The sequence below is a fragment of the Gorilla gorilla genome, chromosome 18 (assembly GCF_029281585.2).
Source record: "Gorilla gorilla gorilla isolate KB3781 chromosome 18, NHGRI_mGorGor1-v2.1_pri, whole genome shotgun sequence".
Taxonomy (NCBI): domain Eukaryota; kingdom Metazoa; phylum Chordata; class Mammalia; order Primates; family Hominidae; genus Gorilla; species Gorilla gorilla.
Genome location: NC_073242.2, coordinates 111600665 through 111623786, shown reverse-complemented (window position 1 = coordinate 111623786; position 23122 = coordinate 111600665). Strand labels below are relative to the sequence as shown.

Here is a 23122-nt window from a genome sequence, read left to right as displayed (position 1 = left end):
AGAAACTCCATCTCAAAAAAAAAGAAAAAAAAAAGGTACTTATAGATGATGACTTAAAGTATACAGGAGAATGTGTGTGGGTTATATGTAAATATTATGGCTTTTTTCTTTTTTTTTTATCAGATACTTGACCATCCGAGGATTTTCTGGTGACCTGCCTCATCCTGAAGCTATCTAGGGGCCTGCCCTAAGTCACTCATTAGCAAAAACTCAGATGTGATGAAAGGGGGCTCATTATGAATAGCAAAAGACACTCCTATTATTTCTGGGCGCGGTGGCTCACGCCTGTAATCCCAGCACTTTGGGAGGCCAAGGCAGGCGGATCACCTGAGGTCGGGAGTTCGAGACCAGCCTGACCAACATGGAGAAACCCTGTCTCTACTAAAAATACAAAAAAATTAGCTGGGCATGGTGGCACATGCCTGTAATCTCAGCTACTTGGGAGGCTGAGGCAGGAGAATCGCTTGAATGCAGGAGGCGGAGGTTGCAGTGAGCCAAGATCGCGCCATTGCACTCCAGCCTGGGCAACAAAAGCAAAACTCTGTCTTAAAAAAAAAAAAAAAAAGACACTCCTATTATTAGTAAATTCTAAGGGTTTCAGGAGCTCTGTGATGGGAACCGAGGTCAAAGATCAAATATGGTTCATATTATACCATAATGCCTTTGTCCTGCAAAAAGATTTGATATTTTAAAAACAATTTTGTAGTGTTGGGGAAATGTTTTCATTTTAGCAAGGAAGCAGAGAGCATTGCTAGGTCTGATGCCCAGGTACTCCAACTGTACCTTAATTTGGAGATGCAATTAAGTAGCCACCTTTAATTAAAGTTACTTTCTCAGAGTGGGTTCCTTCTATCAGGAGATTGAACTTGTCCATTGTAAATAAATTATTTTTTTAACAATGAAGATATATTTCATGTGCCATAAAATTAACCATTTTAAATCATACAATTAAACGTTTTTTAGTATAGTCACAGAGTTGTGCAAACATTGTCACTAATTCCAGAATATTTTCTTTGTTTTTTTTTTGAGACAGCGTCTCGCTCCATCGCCCAGGCTGGAGTGCAGTGGCAGATCTCGGCTCACTGCAACCTCCACCTCCCGGGTTTAAGTGATTCTCCTGCCTCAGCCTCTTAAGCAGCTAGGACTACAGGAGCACGCCACCATGCCTGGTTAATTTTTTGTATTTTTAGTAGAAGCGGGGTTTCACCATGTTAGCCAGGCTGGTCTCGAACCTCTGACCTTGTCATTTGCCCACCTCGGTCTTCCAAAGTATTGGGATTACAGGTATTAGCCACCACACCCAGCCTTCTTTTTTTTTTTTTTAATAGAGATGGGGTTTTGCTATGTGGCCCAGGTTGTTCTCAAACTCCTAGGCTCAAGCAATCCACCCACCTTGGCTTCCCGAAGTGCTAGGATTACAGGTGTGAGCCACCACACCCAGCCCTAGAACATTTTCTTTTTCTTTTTTTCTTTTCTTTTCTGTTTTTTGTTTGTTTGTTTTTTGTTTTGTTTTGTTTTGTTTTGTTTTGAGCCAGAGTCTTGTTCTCTCACCCAGGCTGGAGTGCAGTGGCGTGATCTTGGCTCACTGCAACCTCCGCCTCCCGAGTTCAAGTGATTCTTTTGCCTCAGCATCCTGAGTAGCTGGGATTACAGGTGCCCGCCACCACACCCAGATAATTTTTGTATTTTTAGTAGGGATGGGTTTTTCCATGTTGGCCAGGGTGGTCTCGAACTCCTGATCTCAGGTGATCTGCCAGCCTCGGCCTCCCAAAGTGCTGGGATTACAGGTGTGAGCCACCGTGCCTGGGCTCAGAACATTTTCAATACCACAAAGAAGCCCCCTACCTATTAATAATCACCTCCCATATCCATGCCTCCAGCCCCTGGCAACCACTAATCTACGTTCTATTTCTTTGGATTTGCCTATTCTGGAAATTCATATTCATATAAATGAGCTCGGACAATATGTGGCCTTTTATGTCTGGCTTATTTCATTTAGCATCATGTCTTCAAGATTCATCCATGTCGTAGCGTGTATCCACGTCATTCCTTTTTACGGCTGAGTCATATTTCATTGTGTGGGTAAAACAACGATGTGCTTATCCGTTCCCCAGCTGATGGGTATTTGGGTTGTTTCTGTATTTTGGCTTTAACAAACAATGCTGCTATGAACATTCTGTGGGCAGAATTTCATATGGACATGTGTTTTCGCTTCTCTTGGGCATATACCTGGAAGTGAAATTTCTGGTTTACACAGTAACTGTTTGTTTGAAGACCTGCCACACTGTTTTCTGAAGCAGCTGTACCATTTTAGATCCCCAGCAGCAATGTGCAGGACCTTTGCACGTAAATTCTTCTGTTTGTTTGTTTGCTTGCTTGCTTTTGAGAAAGGGGCTTGCTCTGTCACCCAGGCTGGAGTGCAGTGGTGCAATCTCGGCTCACTGGAACCTCGGCCTCCTGGGCTCGAGCCATCTTCCCACCTTAGACCCAGTAGCTGGGACTGCACCACACCTGGCTAATTTTTTTGTATTTTTGGTAGAGATGGGGTTTCCCCATTTTGGCCAGGCTGGTCTCAAATTTCTGGGCTCAAGTGACCTGCCTGCCTCAGCCTCCCACAGTGCTGGAATTATAGGTGTGAACCATCACACCTGGCCTGATTTTTAAACACTCTTCTTTTTTTTTTTTTTTTTGAGATGGGGTTTTGCTCTCGTTGCCAGGCTGGAGTGCAATGGCACGATCTCGGCTCACTGCAACCTCTGCCACCTGAGTTCATGCAATTCTCCTGCCTCAGCCTCCCAAGTAGCTGGGATTACAGGCATGTGCCCACCATGCCCAGCTAATTTTGTATTTTTAGTAGAGATGGGGTTTCACCATGTTGGCCAGGCTGGTCTCAAACTCCTGACCTCAGGTGATCTGCCTACTTTGGCCTCCCAAAGTGCTGGGATTACAGGTGCGAGCCACCACTTCCGGCTGTGATTTTTAAAATTATCTGTAGAGATGGGGTCTCACTATGTTGTTCAGGATGGACTCGAACTCCTAGGATCAAGCAATCTTCTCACCTTGGCCTCCCAAAATCCTGGGATTATAGATATAATAAGCCCCTGTGCTCAGCCTGTACATAAGTTCTTAACAGCCTCTGTTGGAATGGTAGAGAGCATTTTCTGACGAGCTTACTGAACGTGCCTCGTTGGTACCTATATCTCTTATGTGAAGTCTGCCATTCCTGTTTCCTAGAAGTTGTTCTTTCTTTGCTTTAAGTCACTCTTAAATATGTATATATGGTTGAGAAGTGTGGGAAAGCCAGAGAGAAACACCTATTTAGTTTTTCATTCCCAGAACTTCCTCCCATACCAGGCTAGGCCAGGAGGTAAACAGAGCAAGCAGAAGGAATAATAATAAAGAACTACAAGGCCAGGCCCAGTGGCTCACGCCTCTAATCCTAGCACTTTGGGAGGCCGAGGTGGGTGAATCACCTGAGGTCAGGAGTTCGAGACCAGCCCTGCCAACATGGTGAAACCCTGTCTCTACCAAAGATACAAAAATTAGCTGGGCATGGTGGTCGTGCCTATAATCCCAGCTACTCGGGAGGCTGAGGCAGGAGAATAGCTGGAATCCAGGAGGCGGAGGCTGCAGTGACCGAAGATTGAGCCACTGCACTCCAGCCTCGGCGACAGAGCTAGACTCTGTCTCAAAAAAAAAAAGAACGAAAGAAGGAGCCACCACCAACACTCTGACCTAGAGGAAAAGGGGAGACGCTCATCTCAGAAGGGGGCCCATGTGCTGTTTAACTTCAGGCTCAGCTGCCCAGCTGAGGCTTACTCTGCGCTGGCTTGGGAATTTGAAATGTGGCAGTGAAAACTCAGTCATCCTCAACAGAGAGGTGGAGGGAGCCCGCTGAGGATGAAGGATGGAGCACACACCCTTGGCATTCCCAGAGGGAGGTCTTTCTGCCCTAAAACAGCTCTCAACAGTGAAGTAATCTAGGTTGAGACCAAACTGGACAATAAAACTGTGATTTCGGCCAGGGATGATGCGATGGCTCAAGCCTGTAATCATCCCAGCACTTTGGGAGGCCGAGACAGGTGGATCACTAGATGCCAGGAGTTTGATACCTGCCTGGCCAACATGGTAAAACTCTCTCTCTACTAAAAATACAAAAATTAGCTGAGCGTGGTGGCGGGTGCCTGTAATCCCAACTACACGGGAGGCTGAGGCAGGAGAATCGCTTGAACTCGGGAGGCGGAAGTTGCAGTGAGCCAAGATTGTGCGACTGCACTCCAGCCTGGGCGACACAGTGAGACTCCATCTCAAACAATAAAATAAAATAAAATAAATAAAAATAAAAACTGTGATTTCCCCTTAGAAAGAAAAGCCCCCAAAGAAGATGGTTCTATGTGCATTGCCTGGTTCTTTCTCTTGCAGCTGTCGGAGGAAGGGGAGATCGTAGATTTGCTGCTGATGAAGATACTCAGTTTCCTGGGCATTAAGTGTAAGAGAGAGGACCCTGGAAGCAGCAGGGAGCAGCTTGGGTCCCTGTCCCAGACTCGCCACTCTCAACCAGCACAAGCTTTGCCCAAGGTCTAAGCTGTTCGTCCACACGCCACCATCTACCAGTGGGGACGCCCAGGGCCTCGGGCCTACGCTTACCAGCGACTCTATAGTCTCTCTAGGTCATAGCTTTCGTGTCCATTGAAGAATTACCAAGCCCAGCAAGTAAAAACATTAGAATAACAGAGATATATGTAAAATTGCCAATACTATGAGAGCTTCTTTGTTCAAATGTATTTCCTCTTATTATAAATAAAACAAATATTACATGGAGTTTGGAAAACTTCCTGCACAGACTAATTATTTCGTCTTTCTAGTCCGTTGGGGGTTGCTTTTGAATGATTCTAGTTCAGGGCTTCTCAAACTGTCTGAGAGATGCTAATGGATGCTGTATTAGTTTCCCAGAACAACGTATCACAAACGGAGTGGCTTGAAACAACAGAAATGCATCCTGTCCCAGCTCTGGAGCCTGGAAGTGTGCAATCAAGATGTTGGCAGTGGCCGGGCATGGTGGCTCACGCCTGTAATCCCAGCACTTTGGGAGGCCGAGGCGTGCGGATCACTTGAGGCCAGGAGTTCGAGACCAGCCTGGCCAACATGGTGAAACCCTGTCTCTACTAAAAATACAAAAATTAACCAGGTGTGGTGGCGGGCGCCTGTAGTCCCAGCTACTCAGGAGGCTGAGGCAGGAGAATCCCTTGAACCCGGGAGGCGGAGGTTGCAGTGAGCCTAGGTGGTGCCACTGTACTCCAGCCTGGGCGACAGAGCATGACTCCATCTCACATAAAAAAAAAAAAAAAAAAGAAAAGAAAGAAAAAAGATGTTGGCAGTGCCATGCTCCCTCTGGGGGCTCTAGGGAAGAATCCTTCTTGCCTCTTCCAGCTTTTGGTGTTGGCCAGCGAGCCTTGGTGTCCCTCGGCTTCTAGATGCGTCACTCCCAGATGGGAAGAAGCTTGCTGGGAGCCTGTGTTCCTTCTCCTTTTCTCAGGACACCAGCCATATTGAATTAGGGGCCCACCCTAGTCCAGGGTGACCTCATCCGAACTAATTATAATACATCTGCAGGGATCCTGTTTCCCAATATGGTCACATCTGAAGAACTGGGACTTAGGACTTTGACATATCTCTTTAGGAGCCACAATTCAAACCAGAACAGGTGTCATTCCTCCAAAAATGTTTCTGGGTCAAATAAATATGGGGAATACTGTTTATAAAAGTTTGTTTGTTTGTTTGTTTGAGACAGGGTCTTGCTCTGTTGCCCAGGCTGGAATGCAGTGGCATGATTTCAGCTCACTGAAACCTCTGCCTCCCAAGATCAAATGATTCTTGTGTCTCAGGCTTCCCAGTATCTGGGACTACAGGCACACAAGAGCATGCCTGGGTAATTTTTGTATTTTTTTGTAGAGACGGGGTTTCACCATGTTGGCCAGGCTGGTCTTGAACTCCTGGCCTCAAGTGATCTGCCTACCTAGGCCTCCCACAGTGCTGGGATTACAGGCATGAGCCACTGCACCCAGTCTACTGTATTGTTATAAGAGGAAAATATGTCTATCAGCTCAAAGACATGAATGGGCCCCTCTCAAAACACCTGGAAGAAATGACCACCTGGAATTTTCCAGAGCTTATACTCAATGGGCAATGAGATGACCTTTAAAATCTCAAACCAGGAGGTTACAAAGATTACTAGGTAGAAAAAGAAAAAAATTTTGACTGTCTTCAATGCTTTTTACCAAAAGAAAAGCACATGTCATATTTTTTGGTGGAAGGGCCTTTTTGTAGCCCATATGTTGATGTTGATGTGTGATCTTTTTCTTCCCATCACATGAGTTAGTGAAGCTGAGAATAAATATGTTAGGGTGTAAGTGGCACAATGCTGCACTGTCTTGTAATGAAACAACAATAGAAAACAAAATCTTGACATTAGAGAAGGTAGCCAAGATCTGTAGTGCAGCGTAGACCAGCGTGATCCAGTCAGCATCCCAAACGAAGGCAAGCGGAGCAGAGCTTAAGAGCAATTGCTGGCCAGGCACGGTGGTTCATGCCTGTAATCCCAGCACTTTGGAAGGCCGAGGTGGGCAGATTATGAGGTCAGGAGTTCGAGACCAGCTTGGCCAACATAGTGAAACCCCATCTCTACTAAAAATACAAAAATTAGCCTGGAGTGGTGGCACGTGGTCCTGTAGTCCCAGCCACTCGGGAGGCTGAAGCAGGAGAATTGCTTGAACCCGGGAGGCAGAGGTTGCAGTGAGCCAAGATCACGCCACTGCACTCCAGCTTGGGCGACAGAGCTAGACTTCATCTCAAAAAAAAAGAAAAAAAGAACAGTTGCTTTCCAATCAGTGTAGAGGCCAAGGTCTACTACTGCCACCTAGGAGCTACTTAAGCCACAAAAACGCCTCCCCGATCCCACTCCTCGGAAGCGCCTTAATCTCTGAGCCTCATCTATGAAATGACTGTAACACCTGCCAGAAAGAGGTTTGGAGAGGACTAAAAAGATGTGTGCATAGTGCCAGGCACATAGCAAAGGCTCAATAGATGGGAATGATTTGCTCAAAAGAAAGTGGGCATGACGGCCCTTGCAAGCCACTGCACAGATGTGGTGGCAACCCTAAGTTCATAGCAGGGCAGAAGCTCAGTGCAACAACGTATGGGCTCCCCAAACACACACACACTCCATGGTGTGCACCCTATGGTACTGTTTCAGGTGTTTGAACAAGAACAACTCCATTTTGAATATGGGCTGGGTAAAATGAGGCTGAGACTTGGTGGGCTGCATTCCCAGGAGGTTAGGCATTCTTTTTATTTGTATTTTTTTCTGAAGCAGAGTCTCGCTCTGTCACCCAGGCTGGAGTGCAGTGGCGTGATTTCGGCTCACTGCAACCTCTGCCTCCCAGGCTCAAGTGATTCTCGTGCCTCAGCCTCCTGAGTAGCTGGGATTACAGGCACCTGCCACCATGCCTGGCTAAATTTTGGATTTGTAGTAGAGATGGGGTTTCTCCATGTTGGCCAGGTTGGTCTCGAACTCCTGACCTCAAGTGATTCAGCTGCCTCACTTAGTCACAGGATGAGCCAGGGTTGGCACAAGATACAGGTCACAAAGGCCCTGCTGATAAAATAGGATGCGGTAAAGGAGCCGGCCAAAACTCACCAAAACCAAGATGGCGACCTCTGGTAGGTCTCACTGTTCATTATACGCTAATTATAATGCATTAGCATGTTAAAAAAAAAAAAACTCCCACCAGCGTCATGACAGTTTACAAATGCCATGGCAACATCCAGAGAAGTTACCCTATAGTCGAAAAAGCGGAGGAACCCTTAGTTCCAGGAAATCCCTGCCCCTTTTCTGGAGAATTCTTGAATGATCCACCCCTTGTTTAGCATATAATCAAGAAATAACTATAAGTATACTCAGTCGAGAAGCCATACTGCCGCTCTGTCTACGAAGAAGCCATTCTTTTTTTTCTTTACTTCTCTAGTAAACGTGCTTTCACTTTATAGACTCGCCCCAAATTCTTTCTTGCATGAGGTCCAAAAACCCTCTCTTGGGGTCTGGATTGGGAGCTCTTTCTGGCAACAGTACTAAAGGTGTGTGTGTAGCTTAAGGTCTTTTTCAGAACAGTATTTCTTTGCTGACTCATGGCCACTCCATAAAATCTGTGTTAAAGGTGAGGTTTTTCCCAGAACCTAATTTTTTTCTGACTTCTTGGATTGGGATGATGACTTCGGCTTTTCTCGGAAGGCCTTGGTCACACCGCTGGCCGATGAAACAAGGAATTGTGCACACTGGGCCTCAGCTCTCTGCGTTTTGAATATTTCTGCATTAGTGACTGGCTTGGGTCCAGTCTCCACCAAGAAGCCACTTCTGACCCTTGGACAAGTCTTTATTCCTTTTTAAGTAAGCTTCTGGATTCTGCCGGTCCTGTTTGGGGTCCCTAGGACTCTTTGAGACAGGAATGATACAGAGCAGTTGAAGGAGAATAGAAACTTCCAGGCTGCAGTTCTGTCTAACAAAAGGAAACTGTTGAAATAGCTGCACAAGCTATGGGCTAAGACCCTGAAAAACAGGGTGTGGGTCAAGCTGGCTAAAACCAACTGGACCCAACGTGGTGTGGCTTTGACCTAGGCTTCACCTAGGACTCATTAACATACTAAGTCACACACCCACCGGCACCACGACAATTCCGGGAACACCCATATTTGGTGTAAAAATGGGTGGCACCACAGTTCTGAGAAGTCTCCACCTTATTCCAGAAACCTTTGTGCATATTCCATTTCTTAAAGAAACCCATGAAGATGGAAACCCCAAGCCCCATTGTGTGGCCCTCTTTTGAGTCCGCCTTTTCTTCAGTGTGTACTTTGCAGTAAATCTCTGTACTTTCACGATTTTCCGACTTGTTCTTGAATTCCTTCGTGAGGTGGTGAAACCACCTTTGAAAATTTATGACTGAGGCAGTGAAAGAGATCCACATGTGGAAAGGAACCCAGTCTGGGGCTAGGCCCCGCCCCCCTCCTCCGGGCAGCCCAATCATACCCAGGCCCGCCGCGCTAGTCTCCGCCTCTCGGTGCTGCCTCTTCCGGGCCTCAGGTTCTTCCCCATGCCCACGCCCCTCTTTCGCGTCGCCGTATCCGAGGTCGCGCCAGGCCCTGGAGTCGCCAGTCTCCGCGTGCTGGCCAATCAGACCCTGCCTCGCCCCCTCGCCTGGGAGTCTCCGCCCTCCACGCTCTGCCCAGTCAGGCTCTGTCCCGCCCCCGCGGCACCGCCTCCGCGCCTCCATCCAGCCGGCTCCCTCCGGCCGCGAACTGCCCCTCCCCGCCCCGCCTCCCGGCGCGGGTGGCCGAGGCGTAGCGCTGCGACCCCCGCACCCCTGCGAACATGGCGCTGCGAGTGGTGCGGAGCGTGCGGGCCCTGCTCTGCACCCTGCGCGCGGTCCCGTCACCCGCCGCGCCCTGCCCGCCGAGGCTCTGGCAGCTGGGGGTGGGCGCCGCCCGTACGCTGCGCACTGGACCCGCTCTGCTCTCGGGTAAGCGCGGCGGGCACGTGGGCGGCTGCTCCCTCCCCGCCTGGGCTGCTTGTCCCGGGCCCAGCGGGACTCGGAGGACGCCGGGGCACAGCTCCTGAGCCACCGGGGCGGAGCGAGCGCGGACCCTGCCCCCTTCTTACTTCTGTTGGGATCCCTGGCTCTGCGGCCGCTTCTGCCCCTTAAGTAGCGGGAGGACCCGCGAGCCGCCTTTGCCCTAGGGATTGCATGCAGCCTGGAGGGGAGGCCTGCGGGACACCGAGGCGGGGGTGGCCCGGCGGGTCCGGCGGGCAGGTCGGCGGTTTGCTGCAGAAGCCAGGCACGTGTCGCTTAAGCGTCTCGGTGGCCTTAAATTTATCTCCCATCTGCGTGCATCGTTGAGACCCCAAATGGGGAGGCCTTTAGTTTACTAAATGGACCGTTACTGAGAACTACGAAGTAAAATTAAAACAGAAGCGCTTATTAAAATTAAAGCACCAGGCAGGGCGCGTTGGCTCATGCCGGTAATCTCAGCACTTTGGGAGGCCGAGGAGGGCGGATCACGAGGTCAGGAGATCGAGACTATCCTGGCTAACACGGTGAAATCCCATCTCTACTAAAAGTACAAAAAATTAGCCAGGCGTGGCGGCATGCGCATGTAATCCCAGCTACTCGGGAGGCTGAGGCAGGAGAATCGGTTGAACCTGGGAGGCAGAGGTTGCAGTGAGCCGAGATCGCGCCACTGCACTCCAGCCTGGGCGACAGAGCAAAACTCCACCTCAAAAAAAAAAAATTAAAGCACCAGATCTAGATTTTTTCACTAGATAAAACAATCATAACTTTGAAGATTCAGCTATTTCCCCAAAACAAGTAAGATAAAGTCTTCTGGATTCAACAGAAGTTCTGCTAAAGTTTGTGTTGGATCATTCACGTGTGTGCTTGCTGAAATGAGCCCTAACTCAAACAGACTTGAAATAACTGGGAGACCTGCCCATGAATGTTTCGGCCATTTGTGCTACTTCAGCACAATTGTTGCAGGGGAAAAACAATTTTCTTTTTTTTTTTTTTCTTTTTATTGAGACGGAGCCTCGCTCTGTCGCCCAGGCTGGAGTGCAGCGGCGCGATCTCGGCTCACTGCAAGCTCCAACTCCCAGATTCAAGCGATTCTCTTGCCTCAGCCTCCCGAGTAGCTGGGTTCACTGGCGCCCGTCACCACCTCCAGCTGAGTTTTGTATTTTTAGTAGAGACAGGGTTTCGCCACGTTAGGCTGGTCTCAAACTCCTGACCTCAAGTGATCCACCTGCCTCGGCCTCCCAAAGTGCTGGGATTACAGTCGTGCGTCACCGCGCCAGGCCAACAATTTTCTTTACGCCCAAATGTTTGAGACACTGACTGCTCCTCTGCTTCGATTGCGTAGATCAGTGATGGCTCTTGTCTCATTAGTTCATTGTTTTAGAAACCTGTTTGGAGCTGGAATGGTTGATAAATTTATTCCAAAATTTGTGGCATAAAGATTTACTTATGCTGTCTTGCTAATAGTCTGTCCTCTCTGTTTCTGATAGGGATCCATACATCACTAATTTGAATACAAAGGTAAAGCATTTCTCAGATAAGAATTTAGTTTCAAGTGTGTGGTTTTCATTCCTTTTTTTTTTCCTCTTTTTTGAGATGGAGTCTCGCTCTGTCGCCCCGGCTGGCATCCAGTGACAGGATCTTGGCTCACTGCAACCTCCGCCTCCCGGGTTCAAGCACTTCTCCTGCCTCAGCCTGCCGAGTAGCTGGACGACAAGAGCACAACTCCATCTCAAAAAAAAAAAGAGAAGAAAAATTGACTAATACTAATATAAAATATTTTATCTGACTAGTGACATTGAAAAAGGAAAATGCAAAATTTTCATAAATTGCTCACAACTCCTAATTTTCCGAGGCCAGAAACCACCTTTTTCAAGGCCCAGTTAGAAAGTAATTATTGTCCAGGCGCGGTGGCTCATGCCTTTAATCCCAGCACTTTGGGAGGCTGAGGCGGGCGGATCACCTGAGGTCAGGAGTTCAAGACCAGCCTGGCCAACATGGTGAAACCCTGTCTCTACCAAAAATACAAAAAATTAGCCGGGCGTGGTGGCACGTGCTTGTAATCCCAGCTACTTGGGAGGATGATTCCGAATCACTTGAACCCGGGAGGCAGAGGTTGCAGTGAGCCTAGCTTGCACCACTACACTCCAGCTTGGGTGACAGAGTGAGACTCTGTCTCAAAAAAAGAAAGTAATTATTTACCTAATCTATCCACTTCTTCCTGTCGGGCCAAGGGTTAAAGGAGAATTGTACTAATCATTGCCTTTAGCCTAAACAGCATGCTTGGTAAAATAAAGACTTAGGTCTTTGAATCACTGCAACCTCTGCCTCCCAGGTTCAAGTGATTCTCCTGCCTCAGCCTCCCGAGTAGCTGGGATTACAGGTGCCCGCCACCATACCCGGCCAATTTTTTGTATTTTAGTAGAGACGGGGTTTCACCATGTTGGCCAGGTTGGTCTTGAACTTCTGATCTCAGGTGATCTGCCTGCCTCGGCCTCCCAAAGTGCTGGGATTACAGGCGAGAGCCACTGCTGTTGGCCAGGACTGAGGGGTAACATTACCTGTAATGTTGCCGTCTCCCTCTAAACTTGGGGCCAACAATTTTCTTTACGCCCAAATGTTTGAGACACTAACTGCTCCTTGTTAAGGAGAATTGTACTAATTACAATTAGTAATTGCTCGGTTGCTAAAATGAGTGTCACAGCAGCCTTACTCCTAAAATTATCTTCACAGGTAGGCAAGATGGCAAGGTCAAAGAAGGTAGTCTCAGGTGGTATTTATAGTTGTCCAGTGCTTACTTTGAAAAGGTGTATTAGCTTCAAACTGCTCATAACTGGCATATAACCGGCGATTTGTAGCAGAGTGAGAGAATTAAGTGTTAAAGACAAATAACTATATACTATCTATTTTCCTCAGAATCCTCTTAATAAACTTTAAAAAATCATGTCATTCTGCAACTTTTTTTTTTTTTTTTTTTTTTGAGATGAAGTTTCGCTAGTCGCCCAGGCAATGGTGCAATCTCGGCTCACTGCAACCTCCGCCTCCCAGGTTCAAGTGATTCTCCTGCCTCGGCCTCCCAAGTAGCTAGGATTATAGGCGTGCACCACTACACCCGGCTAATTTTTGTATTTTTAGTAGGGACTTGGTTTCACCATGCTGGCCAGGCTGGTCTTGAACTCCTTACGTCAGGTGATCCGCCCGCCTTGGCCTCCCAAAGTGCTGGGATTACAGGCATGAGCCACTGTGCCCGGCCTGCAACATGATAATTTAAGGGGAAAAAATATATATATTTTTCTCCCAAAGTGTTGAGATTACAGGCGTGAGCCACCACGCCCAGGGATTTTTTTTTTTTTTTTTTGAGACCGATTCTTGCTCTGTTGCTCAGGCTGGAGTGCAGTGGCGTGATCTCAGCTCACTGCAACCTCTGCCTCCTGGGTTCAAGCAATTCTCATGCCTCAGCCTCCCAAGTCGCTGGGATTACAGGAGTGTGCCACCACACCTGGCTAATTTTTGTATTTTTTTAGTAGAGACGTGGTTTCACTATGCTGGCCAGGCTAGTCTCAAACTCTGGACCTCAGGTGATCCACCCGCCTCGGCCTCCCAAAGTGCTGGGATTACACGCATGAGTCACTGTGCCTGGCCTGCGACATGATAATTTAAGGAAAAAAAAATTATTTCATTCCTTCAGCTTTTGAGTGCTTGCTATGTGGCAAGCACTGTATTTAAAATTGGTAAACAAATGAAAATAAGATAAACCTTGCTGTTTCTTGGTGGGTACACAGCCTACTTCCTGGGGAGACTGTCAGATGAACTCTAGCATGTTCAGCACTGTGTGTGTGCTGGGGGATAGTGGTACAGGGTGCCGTAAGAGCATGTTGGCTGGCCCAAGAACCTAGACTTGGTTAGACAAGCCTTTGGGCAGGAACGGACTTCTAAATCTAGACCGGAAGTAGTTAGTAAAGGTGGTAGGGAGAGTCTTTCAGTCAAAACACAGTGTACCCATCTTAAACTTTCTTACCTGAACGTCAGAGTGACCTGAAACATTCAGTTCTTTGAAGTGGAATGAAGCAAAATAAATTTCTTAGTGACACATTTTTTGACTTCTTCCACTGAAGGGGTATGAACTTTAGAAAGTTTCATAATTAAGGGGAAAAGAAAGCAATATTGAATTATATACTTGGCTAGGCACGGTGGCTCACACACTATTATCCCAGCACTTTGAGAGGTTGAGGTGGGAGGATCACTTGAGCTCAGGAGTTTGAGACCAGTCTGGACAACATAGACCCCCCATCTCTACAAAAATAAAAAATAAAAATAGTAATTATACACTCTGCTTACGTTGTGCTGCGTATCAGAGCTGTAACCAAAGCAATTGAATGCTGTTTTAAGTACTACTATCTTTTGGGTAAGGGGTAAAATGAGCCAGTGAGGCCTCTTTAAAACAGTATTTGAGTTAACCATTTTTCTATGAACTTACGTTGCATTGTTTTTAGAAAAATACTTGGTGTCAGAATATGAAATATATTTAATATAGCATATGCTTTTTAAAAAATATTATTCTCTAAGGCAAGTACTTTTAACTTTATATCCTAAATAACTCTTTTTACTCTTGAACATTGGGCAGTCCTTCTTTCAGGATTGCCTGAATCGTTTGACCGTATCTTTAGAGAAGTGCTCAGTAAGTCAAGGGCTGAACCTGTCCAGTGAGTGGCGAGCAGAGCTTGACTCTCCACCAACCCATGGCTTAGCTCTGAGAAGACTGTTGAGTTCTGATCTTAATTTTCTTCTTTAAGCGACGGTAGTACTATCTTCAAGGTTAGGCTTGAATTTGATTAAAGTAGAATTTTAAGAACTTAGTCAAATTACAGTTGTTCGAGGAGGTCAGTTTCATTCCTGTAAAATTTTACTTTGTAACCCAAGCTGCACTGAAGCTCTCTTAGGTCAACTCTGCCTAAAGAGGCACCTAATTATTACTGTTATTTTTTTTTTTTTAGGTTAAATCATTTCTTATATGAGCCATCTTTATGCTGCCTCCCTAAACCTCATCACCCCAAATCTGTCTTCAGAGGGACAGATTTTTTTTTTTCTGCAAGATAGACCAGTAATAGTTAAGTATACATTTGAAATATGCTCCAAAATTTTCTTTTGTGATTTAGGCTAAGTAATGTTAAAGCAGATAATCCAATCTCCAAAAGATGCACAAGGTGTTCAGATCAAGCCATCTTTGCTTAAATGGTACTGCTGTTTAAATGCGTCATCTCTATACATGGTCTTCATTCTTTCCTGAGCCATGCACTATTTAAAGGTAGTATCAACAGGTCAAACAGAAATTCTGGGAAAGTCTTTTGAAAGCAATGATAATGAAAAGTGCTTCTTAAGAAGTAATGCTGCTGCTTTTCTGAAATATTGGTCTTCTGTTTTAGTTCGTAAATTCACAGAGAAACACGAATGGGTAACAACAGAAAATGGCATTGGAACAGTGGGAATCAGCAATTTTGCACAGGTATTGGATTATATTGAAATATTTGTCCCAGTGTGCTCTTGCATGATTTGCTTTATCTCTACCTTTTAAAAAGTGTTTAGGCTGCGTGCGGTGGCTCATGCCTGTAATCCCAACACTTTGGGAGGCTGAGGCAGGAGGATTGCTTGAGGCCAGGAGTTCAAGACCAGCCTGGTCAACATAGTGAGACCCCGTCTCTACCAAAAGTTAAAAAAAAAAAATTAGCCTGGCATGGTTGCTCATGCCTGTGGTCCCAGCTACTCAGGAGGCTAAGGCAGGAGGATCGCTGGAGCCCAGGAGGTTGAGGCTGCGGTGAACCATGACCATGTCACTGCAAAATACAAAAATTAGCTGGTCTTGGTGGTGCACACCTGTAATCCCAGTTCGTCAGGAGGCTGAGACAGAAGAATCCCTTGAACCTGGGAGGCAGAAGTTAGCAGTGAGCCGAGATTGCACCACTGCACTCTAGCCTGGGTGACAGAGTGAGACTCCGTCTCCAAAAAAAAAAAAAAAAAAAAGTAAGAAAACCAACCAGAGTTGAATTAAGTAAAACATAATTTAGTTAGGGCATTATGTGGTGTTTTAAGAGATGTTGCAAGCTTAACACTGAAAGTAGGAAACATGTCCTATTCAGGAAGGAAATGTGTGTGTTTTGTACTGGGCAATTAAGGAAAGAGGAAAAAGAAGAGCAGGGTGTTACCAGCATTTTGTGGGTCCAGTGATACACACGTGACCAGGAGGACGGGAAGAAAGAAAACCTCAATAGGCACAGATGACACAAAGGGAAGGCTTTTATTTAGCCCATCTTTGTAAATTCCCCTGAATTCCGTATGGCAATACTGTTTAAGAGAAAATGAGAAGCCAAATGCTAGCGTGTTCAGTGATTTTCAACTGGAGGTATGTACTGGGTGAGGCAGGGAAGTGGGGATGTTAACTGATGGGAATGCAGTCATGTGTCACTTAATGATGGAGCTATGTTCTCATAACTGCCTCCTCGGGGATTGCGTCCTTGTGTGAGCCTCCTAGGGTGCCATTACACACACCTAGATGGTACAGCCTATTACACACCTTGGCTGTATGGTACAGCCTTTGCTCCTGGGCTACAAACCTGTACAGCATGTTACTGTACTGAATACTGTAGGCAATCGTAACACAATTGCCTATCAAAACACAGAAAAGGTACAGTAAAAATATGGCATAGGTTGAGCATCTCAAATCCCTGAAATACTCCAAAAATCTGAAACTTTTTGAGCACCAACGTGACTCTTAAAGAAAATGCTCATTGGAGCATTTTGGATTCCAGAATCTTGGATGAGGAGTACTCATGTGTTAAGTATAATGCGAGTATTCCAAAATCTGAAATCCAAAGCACTTCTGCTCCCAAGCATTTTGGATAAGTGATACTAACTATATTATAATTTCATGGGACCACTGTCATATATGTGGTCTGTTGTTGACCAAAACGCCATTAGGCGGCACGTGACTGTACAAAATTTCCTCAGACATGTAAGATTCTTGTGTGTTGATAATCACTGACAATTATATCTTCCTTGGCATCTCTGTATACCTACTATGAGGCCCAGTGTTGGATAGTTTTTGAGATGTTGTGTAAGATGTCGTCCTTACCTCCTAGAGTTTATTTGTGAGGGGAATTACCTGCATGAGAATGACTTGCAAACATTACATGATGGCATCGGAACGGTGGGGTTGTAATTCACTTACCTGATGGAGAGACCACTTCTTTCTGGAGTCAAGGACTTCAGGGAGTACAAGGTGTGAGGACTATGATTTGTAGAATCAGTGAGCAGGATTTCAGCAAATGCTTTGGGGGCAGTGGTGTACATAAAACTACAGAGGTGGAAGAACACCAAATATGTTCATGCCCAGAAGAGCTAGCAGTGTTTGCCGGGCGCAGTGGCTCACACCTGTAATCCTAGCACTTTGGAAGGCCGAGGCAAGTCGATTATCTGAGGTCAAAAGTTCAAGACCAGCTGGCCAACATGGTGAAACTGCATCTCTAGCAAAAAATTTTAAAAAATTAACCAGGCATGGTGGCGGGCACCTGTAATCCCAGCTACTTGGGAGGCTGAGGCAGGAGAATCGCTTGAACTTGGGAGGCGGAGCTTGCAGTGAGCCGAGATCAGGCCACTGCACTCCAGCCTGGGCAACAAGAGAGAAACTCTGTCTCAAAACCAAACAAAACAAAGAGCTAGCAGTGTTGCGGGGGGCAGGAGGCTTGTGTTAGGTTGCTAAAGCCTGTGAGCCAGATCTGGCTGGCGGCTGGTCTCTTGCAGCTCCCGAGTTGAGAATAGTTTTTTAAAATCATTTTATTTTACTTAGTTTTGGAGAACAGGGTTTTTAAAAATCATTTTATTTTACTTAGTTTTGGAGAACAGGGTCTTGCTATATTGCCAAGGCAGGTCTCAAAACTCCTGGGCTCAAGCTATCCTCCCACCTCTGCCTCCCTAAGAGCTGGGATTACAGGCATGAGCCACCGCACCCAGCCATTTATTTTTATTCTTGACGTGGAGTCTTGCTCTGTCGCCAAGGCTGGAGTACACAGGTGCAATCTCAACTCACTGCAACCTCTGCCTCCCAGATTTAAGTGATTCTCCTGCCTCAGCCTCCTGAGTAGCTGGGATTGCAAGTGCCTGCCACCACACCCAGCTAATTTTTGTATTTTTATTAGTTACTGGGTTTCACCATGTCAACCAGGCTGGTCTCGAACTTCTGACCTTATGTGATAACACCCACTTTGGGCCTTTCAAAGTGCTGGGATTACAGGTGTGAACTACCACACCTGACTGAGAGTAGTTTTTATATGTTTAAAGGATTTTAAGGAAAACTCAAGAATGTAGCCCCTCCAGTATAAAATATATACTAAATCTTCATTATAGGGGATTCACTGTTTGGCTTGTTCTGTTTACTGGAGGGTTTAGTTATAACTTCTTAGAGATTTTTGGTTTTGTCTTGTTTTATTTAGGAAGCGTTGGGAGATGTTGTTTACTGTAGTCTGCCTGAAGTTGGGACAAAATTGAACAAACAAGGTGAGTATTCTTAGGATCTTAGAATGATCCATGCCATGAATTTTGTTTACATTGAATAGTAATTTGTTTGTACCCTGGATTAATTAGAGTGCTTTTTTTTTTTTTTTTTTTTTGGAGACAGTCTTGCTTTGTCACCCAGGCTGGAGTGCAGTGGCACCATCTCGGCCCACTGTAACCTCTGCCTCCTGGGTTCAAGCGATTCTTGTGTCTCAGGCACGTGCCACCACGCCCAGCTAATTTTTGTATTGTAGAGACAGAGTTTCCTCATGTTGGCCAGGCTGGTCTCGAACTCCTGACCTCAAGTGATCCGCCCGCCTTGGCCTCCCAAAATGCTGAGATTACAAGTGTGAGCCACCGTGCCCAGCCAATAAGAGTGCTTTTGACCCAAGTATTAGGTTGGTGCAAAAGTAATTGCTACTCAGAGGCTGAGACAGGAGAATTGCTGGAACCTGGGAGGCGGAGGTTGCAGTGAGCCGAGATCCCATCACTGTACTCCAGCCTGGGCAACAGAGCAAGACTCCGTTTTAAAAAAAAAAAAGAAAAAAAGTCTATTAATATCGATATGTTAGATAATATCCTTAAACTAATGAATACCCTTTTAAGACATTCTGCTAAAGGTAGTTTTTTAACTTGATGTAAAATCTACATACAGTGAAATGCATGGACCAGAAGTGTACAATTCAGTGAGTTTTAAGAAATGTATACACTTAAATAAACCTTCCCAGTCAAATAGATGACCTCTTCTCTCGTTTCTACACCATAGGTTTATTTTGCCTATTCTTTATATGAAAGGAATCACACAGTGTGTTACGTTTGGCTGCTTTTGGGATTTACCAAGCTTCTTGAATCTGTAGATAGAATTTTTTTTCGATTAAATTTGGAGACTTTTATTTTAGTCATGATTTCTTTCTCTTCCCACTTCATTCCTTTTTCCTTCTCTGATTTGAGACATGTTCGTCATATCACTTGATATTGTCCTATAGGGTTCCTAGGACTGTTAACTTTTCAGCCTTTTTTAAATTGTTCTTTTTTTTTCTTCTTCTTCTTATTTTTTTGAGACGGAGTCTTGCTCTGTTGCCCAGGCTGGAATGCGATGGCGCGATATTGGCTCACTGCAACCTCCGCCTCCTAGGTTCAAGCAATTCTCCTTTTTCAGCCACCCAAGTAGCCGGGACTACAGGCATGCACCACCACACCAGGCTAATTTTTTTAATTAATTAATTTATTTATTTTGAGTTTTTGGTAGAGGCGGGGTTTCACCATGTTGGCCAGGCTGGTCTTGAACTCCTGACCTCAAGTGATCTACCTGCCTTGGCTTCCCAAAGTGTTGGGATTACAGGCGTGAGCCACCGTTCCTGGCCAGTAGTTCAGAGTTTGTAATTGTGTTTTTTTGTTTTTGAGACGGAGTCTCACGCTGTCACCAAGGCTGGAGTGCAATGGCATGGTCTCGGCTCACTGCAACCTCCACCTCCCGGGTTCAAGCGATTCTCCTGCCTCAGTCTCCCAAGTAGCTGGGATTATAGGCGCCCACCACCACGCCCGGCTAATTTTTTTGTATTTTAGTAGAGACCATGTTGGCTAGGCTGGTTTCAAACTACTGGCCTCAGGTGATCTTCCTGCCTCGGTCTTCCAAAGTGCTGGAATTACAGGCATGAGCCACCACGCCCGGCCCAGAGCTTATAATTGTTATCTGATACAAGGTACTTCACTGTCACTGGAACATTCTAAAGTTTTCATTTTGTTTTTTTCTGAGCCACAGCTAAGTTGCAAGAACATGGAGTTTTACTGAACCTACACACATCTGGCATTCAGGCACATCACCATTTGTTATTCACTGTGTCCAGGACACACAGATAGGTCCACTTTATTGAGACAATATATACCCTTCTTGTGGTTATTATAGCCTGACAAAACTTATGGTTTTATTTTTAATTAAAGAAATTTAGGCCAGGCACGGTGGCTCACGGTTATAATCCCAGCACTTTGGGAGGCTGAGGCGGGTTGATCACGAGGTCAGGAGTTCAAGACCAGCCTGGCCAACACAGTGAAACGCTGTCTCTACTAAAAATACAAAAATTAGCTGGGCGTGGTGGCATGCGCCTGTAATCCTAGCTACTTGGGATGCTGAGGCAGGAGAATGGCTTGAACCCGGGAGGCAGAGGTGGCAGTGAGCCTAGAACACGCCATTGTACTGTAGCCTGGCGACAGAGCGAGACTCCATCTCAAAAAAAAAAAAAAAAAAAAAGAGCCAGGCGCGGTGGCTTACGCCTATAATCCCAGCACTTTGGGAGGCCGAGGCGGGCGGATCACGACATCAGGAGATTGAGACCATCCTAGCTAACAGAGTGAAACCCCGTCTCTACTACAAATACAAAAAATTAGACGGGCGTGGTGGCGGGCGGGCGCGGTGGCGGGCGGGCGCCTGTAGTCCCAGCTACTCGGGATGCTGAGGCAGGAGAATGGCGTGAACCCTTGGGAGGTGGAACTTGCAGTGAGGTGAGATTGCGCCACTGCACTCCAGCCTGGGCAACAGAGCGAGACTCCATCTCAAAAAAAAAAAAAGAAATTTGGAATTTTAAAATCATAGCTATGTGACAGGAATCTACTTTTTCATATTTTATGTTTTCAAGTAACTGACTTTTAACATTTCATGTTTTCTTTAATTTTTTTTCCACTTAGATGAGTTTGGTGCTTTGGAAAGTGTGAAAGCTGCTAGTGAACTCTATTCTCCTTTATCAGGAGAAGTAACTGAAATTAATGAAGCTCTTGCAGAAAATCCAGGACTTGTAAACAAATCTTGTTATGAAGATGGTAAGCTGTTGCTAGAAGTTTCTCAAGGAATTACTACTACAGTAAATATTTTATCTAGAATTTAAAGCAAGTTTAGCTGATTGTGACTTCATCTTTTTCTACTTCTTGGTACTAAATAGAGATGTTCTGCTTTAAAAGAAAAACAGAGGTTAGTTGAATACATAAAGTTACGTTTAAGATTTCTGGCTAGGCGCAGTGGCTCGCGCCTGTGATCCCAGCACTTTGGGAGGCCAAGGTGGGTGGATTGCTTTAGTCCAGGAGTTGGAGACCAGCCTGGGCAACATGGTGAAACTCTGTCTCTATAGAAATACAAAAATTAGCTGGCTGTGGTGGAATGTGCCTGTAGTCTCAATTACTAGGGAGGCTGAAGTGGGAGAATTGCTTGAACCTGGGAGGTCAAGGCTGCAGTCTATAGTGAGCCAAGATCGCACCACTCCACTCCAGCCTGAGTGACAGAGCGAGACCTTCTCAAAAAAAGAAAAAAAAAACCTCTGATGATAAAAGCATTACCTTATTTTGCAGGTTCTTGATATCAGTTGTAGATTCTTTGGTTTTGGTGTAAACATCTGCAAAGTATTTACTTTTTCAGACATAAAGCAGCCACTCATATTGTGTGATTTGGGAGGTAAAAAAATATATATTTTGCATTAATTTTTGGTTTTCTCACATTTTCATCCTTATAATCTAATCAGGTAAGCTAACAGCAATTTTCTCTTTTGTAGATGAATAGAGTCTCCAAAGGATTTATCTGTCAGGGTCTCATGGCTGATAAATGGCAAAGCTAGGATTAGGTTGTAGTTCTCCTTTGTCTGTCACCTTGCCCTTCTAATTTCTACTGCTTTCTAATCCCGTTAACCTCAGTAGTTAGTGTTCCATTTGTTAAAGACATACCTGGTCTTGTGTATTTGGATCATATATTTAAGGACTTATTTTTATTATTTTTTTGAGACAGAGTCTCCCTCTGTCGCCCAGGCTGGAGTGCAGTGGCATGATCTTGGCGCACTGCAACCTCCCCTTCTTGGGTTCAAGCACTTCTTCTGCCTCAGCTTCCCAATAGCTGGGATTGCGGGCAACCGCCACCACGCCCAGCTAATTTTTGTGGTTTTGGTAGAGATGGGGTTCCACTATTTTGGCCAGGCTGGTCTAGAGCTCCTAGCCTCAAGTGATTTGGCTGCCTTCGCTTCCCAAAGTACTGGGATTACAGGCATGAGCCACCGTGCCCGGCCCTTAAGATTTAAATGTCATTTTCTGATGCTTATTACACCCTAAGAGTTCTTAATTTCTTATGGTGGAATCTATTCTAGCCATAATTATTTTCATTTGTTATATACAAGTATTTTAATTCTTAGCGCTAAAATTTAAAGTTCTATGAACAAATAATGTATGGTTTTTGTAAAGAATATGAGATTGAGGTGCTCAGAAATTTATTTTACGTTTTGGATGAATTTGACTTTTTAAAAAGTTAATGTGGAATATAAGGTTGTCTTTTGGTTGCAGGTTGGCTGATCAAGATGACACTGAGTAACCCTTCAGAACTAGATGAACTTATGAGTGAAGAAGCATATGAGAAATACATAAAATCTATTGAGGAGTGAAAATGGAACTCCTAAATAAACTAGTATGAAATAACGCAAGCCAGCAGAGTTGTCTTAAATTAGTGGTGGATAGAAGACTTAGAATAGCAACTTTTAGTATTACCGATGGGGGAAAAAAAAACTACTGTTAACACTGCTAATGAAAGAAAATGCCCTTTAACTTTCTAATGATTATAGATAAATATAATATGCGTCTTTTTCACAATATTCTATGATTTTTAGACTAGGCTCTAGTGTTCAGAATTCATGAAATTATCCATGGTAAAAACTAGTTATAAAAATTACATAATTCAAAGATAACATTGTTATTCTTAAGCCTTATATAATATTGTAACTTGCATGTATCCATACCTGGATTTGGGATGAAATACTTAATGATTCCAATGATCTTTCCATTGGAAATAACTGGAAGTGAAGAGGTTTTGTTGCTTGTACAGTGTCAGATGAGGAACACCACTATCTTAATTTTGTGATACACTGCATTTGCTGGTGCTATTTTTATACAGTGAAGCAACAGCTTTGCAGCAAAATAATAAAATACTTCTTCGTTAA

General features: G+C 45.2%; 2 protein-coding genes across 2 annotated transcripts in view; both read left to right on the top strand.

Moving 5' to 3' along the window:
• The window catches only part of LOC101127236 (polycystin-1-like protein 2), a 117314-nt gene extending 112499 nt beyond the window's left edge, over window positions 1–4815 (top strand). Inside the window, 1 exon segment of the mRNA XM_055366748.2 lies at window positions 4423–4815. Within this exon segment, the coding sequence (XP_055222723.2) occupies window positions 4423–4584 (162 nt within the window). The 3' untranslated portion in view covers window positions 4585–4815.
• Window positions 4816–9286: 4471 nt separating this feature from the next.
• Window positions 9287–23122, top strand: GCSH (glycine cleavage system protein H). The gene is made up of 5 exons (XM_004058048.5): window positions 9287–9569; window positions 15041–15120; window positions 18101–18164; window positions 20844–20975; window positions 22473–23122. Exons 1-5 carry the CDS (start codon window positions 9422–9424, stop codon window positions 22568–22570), a joined length of 522 nt encoding a protein of 173 aa, XP_004058096.3. The 5' UTR covers window positions 9287–9421; the 3' UTR covers window positions 22571–23122.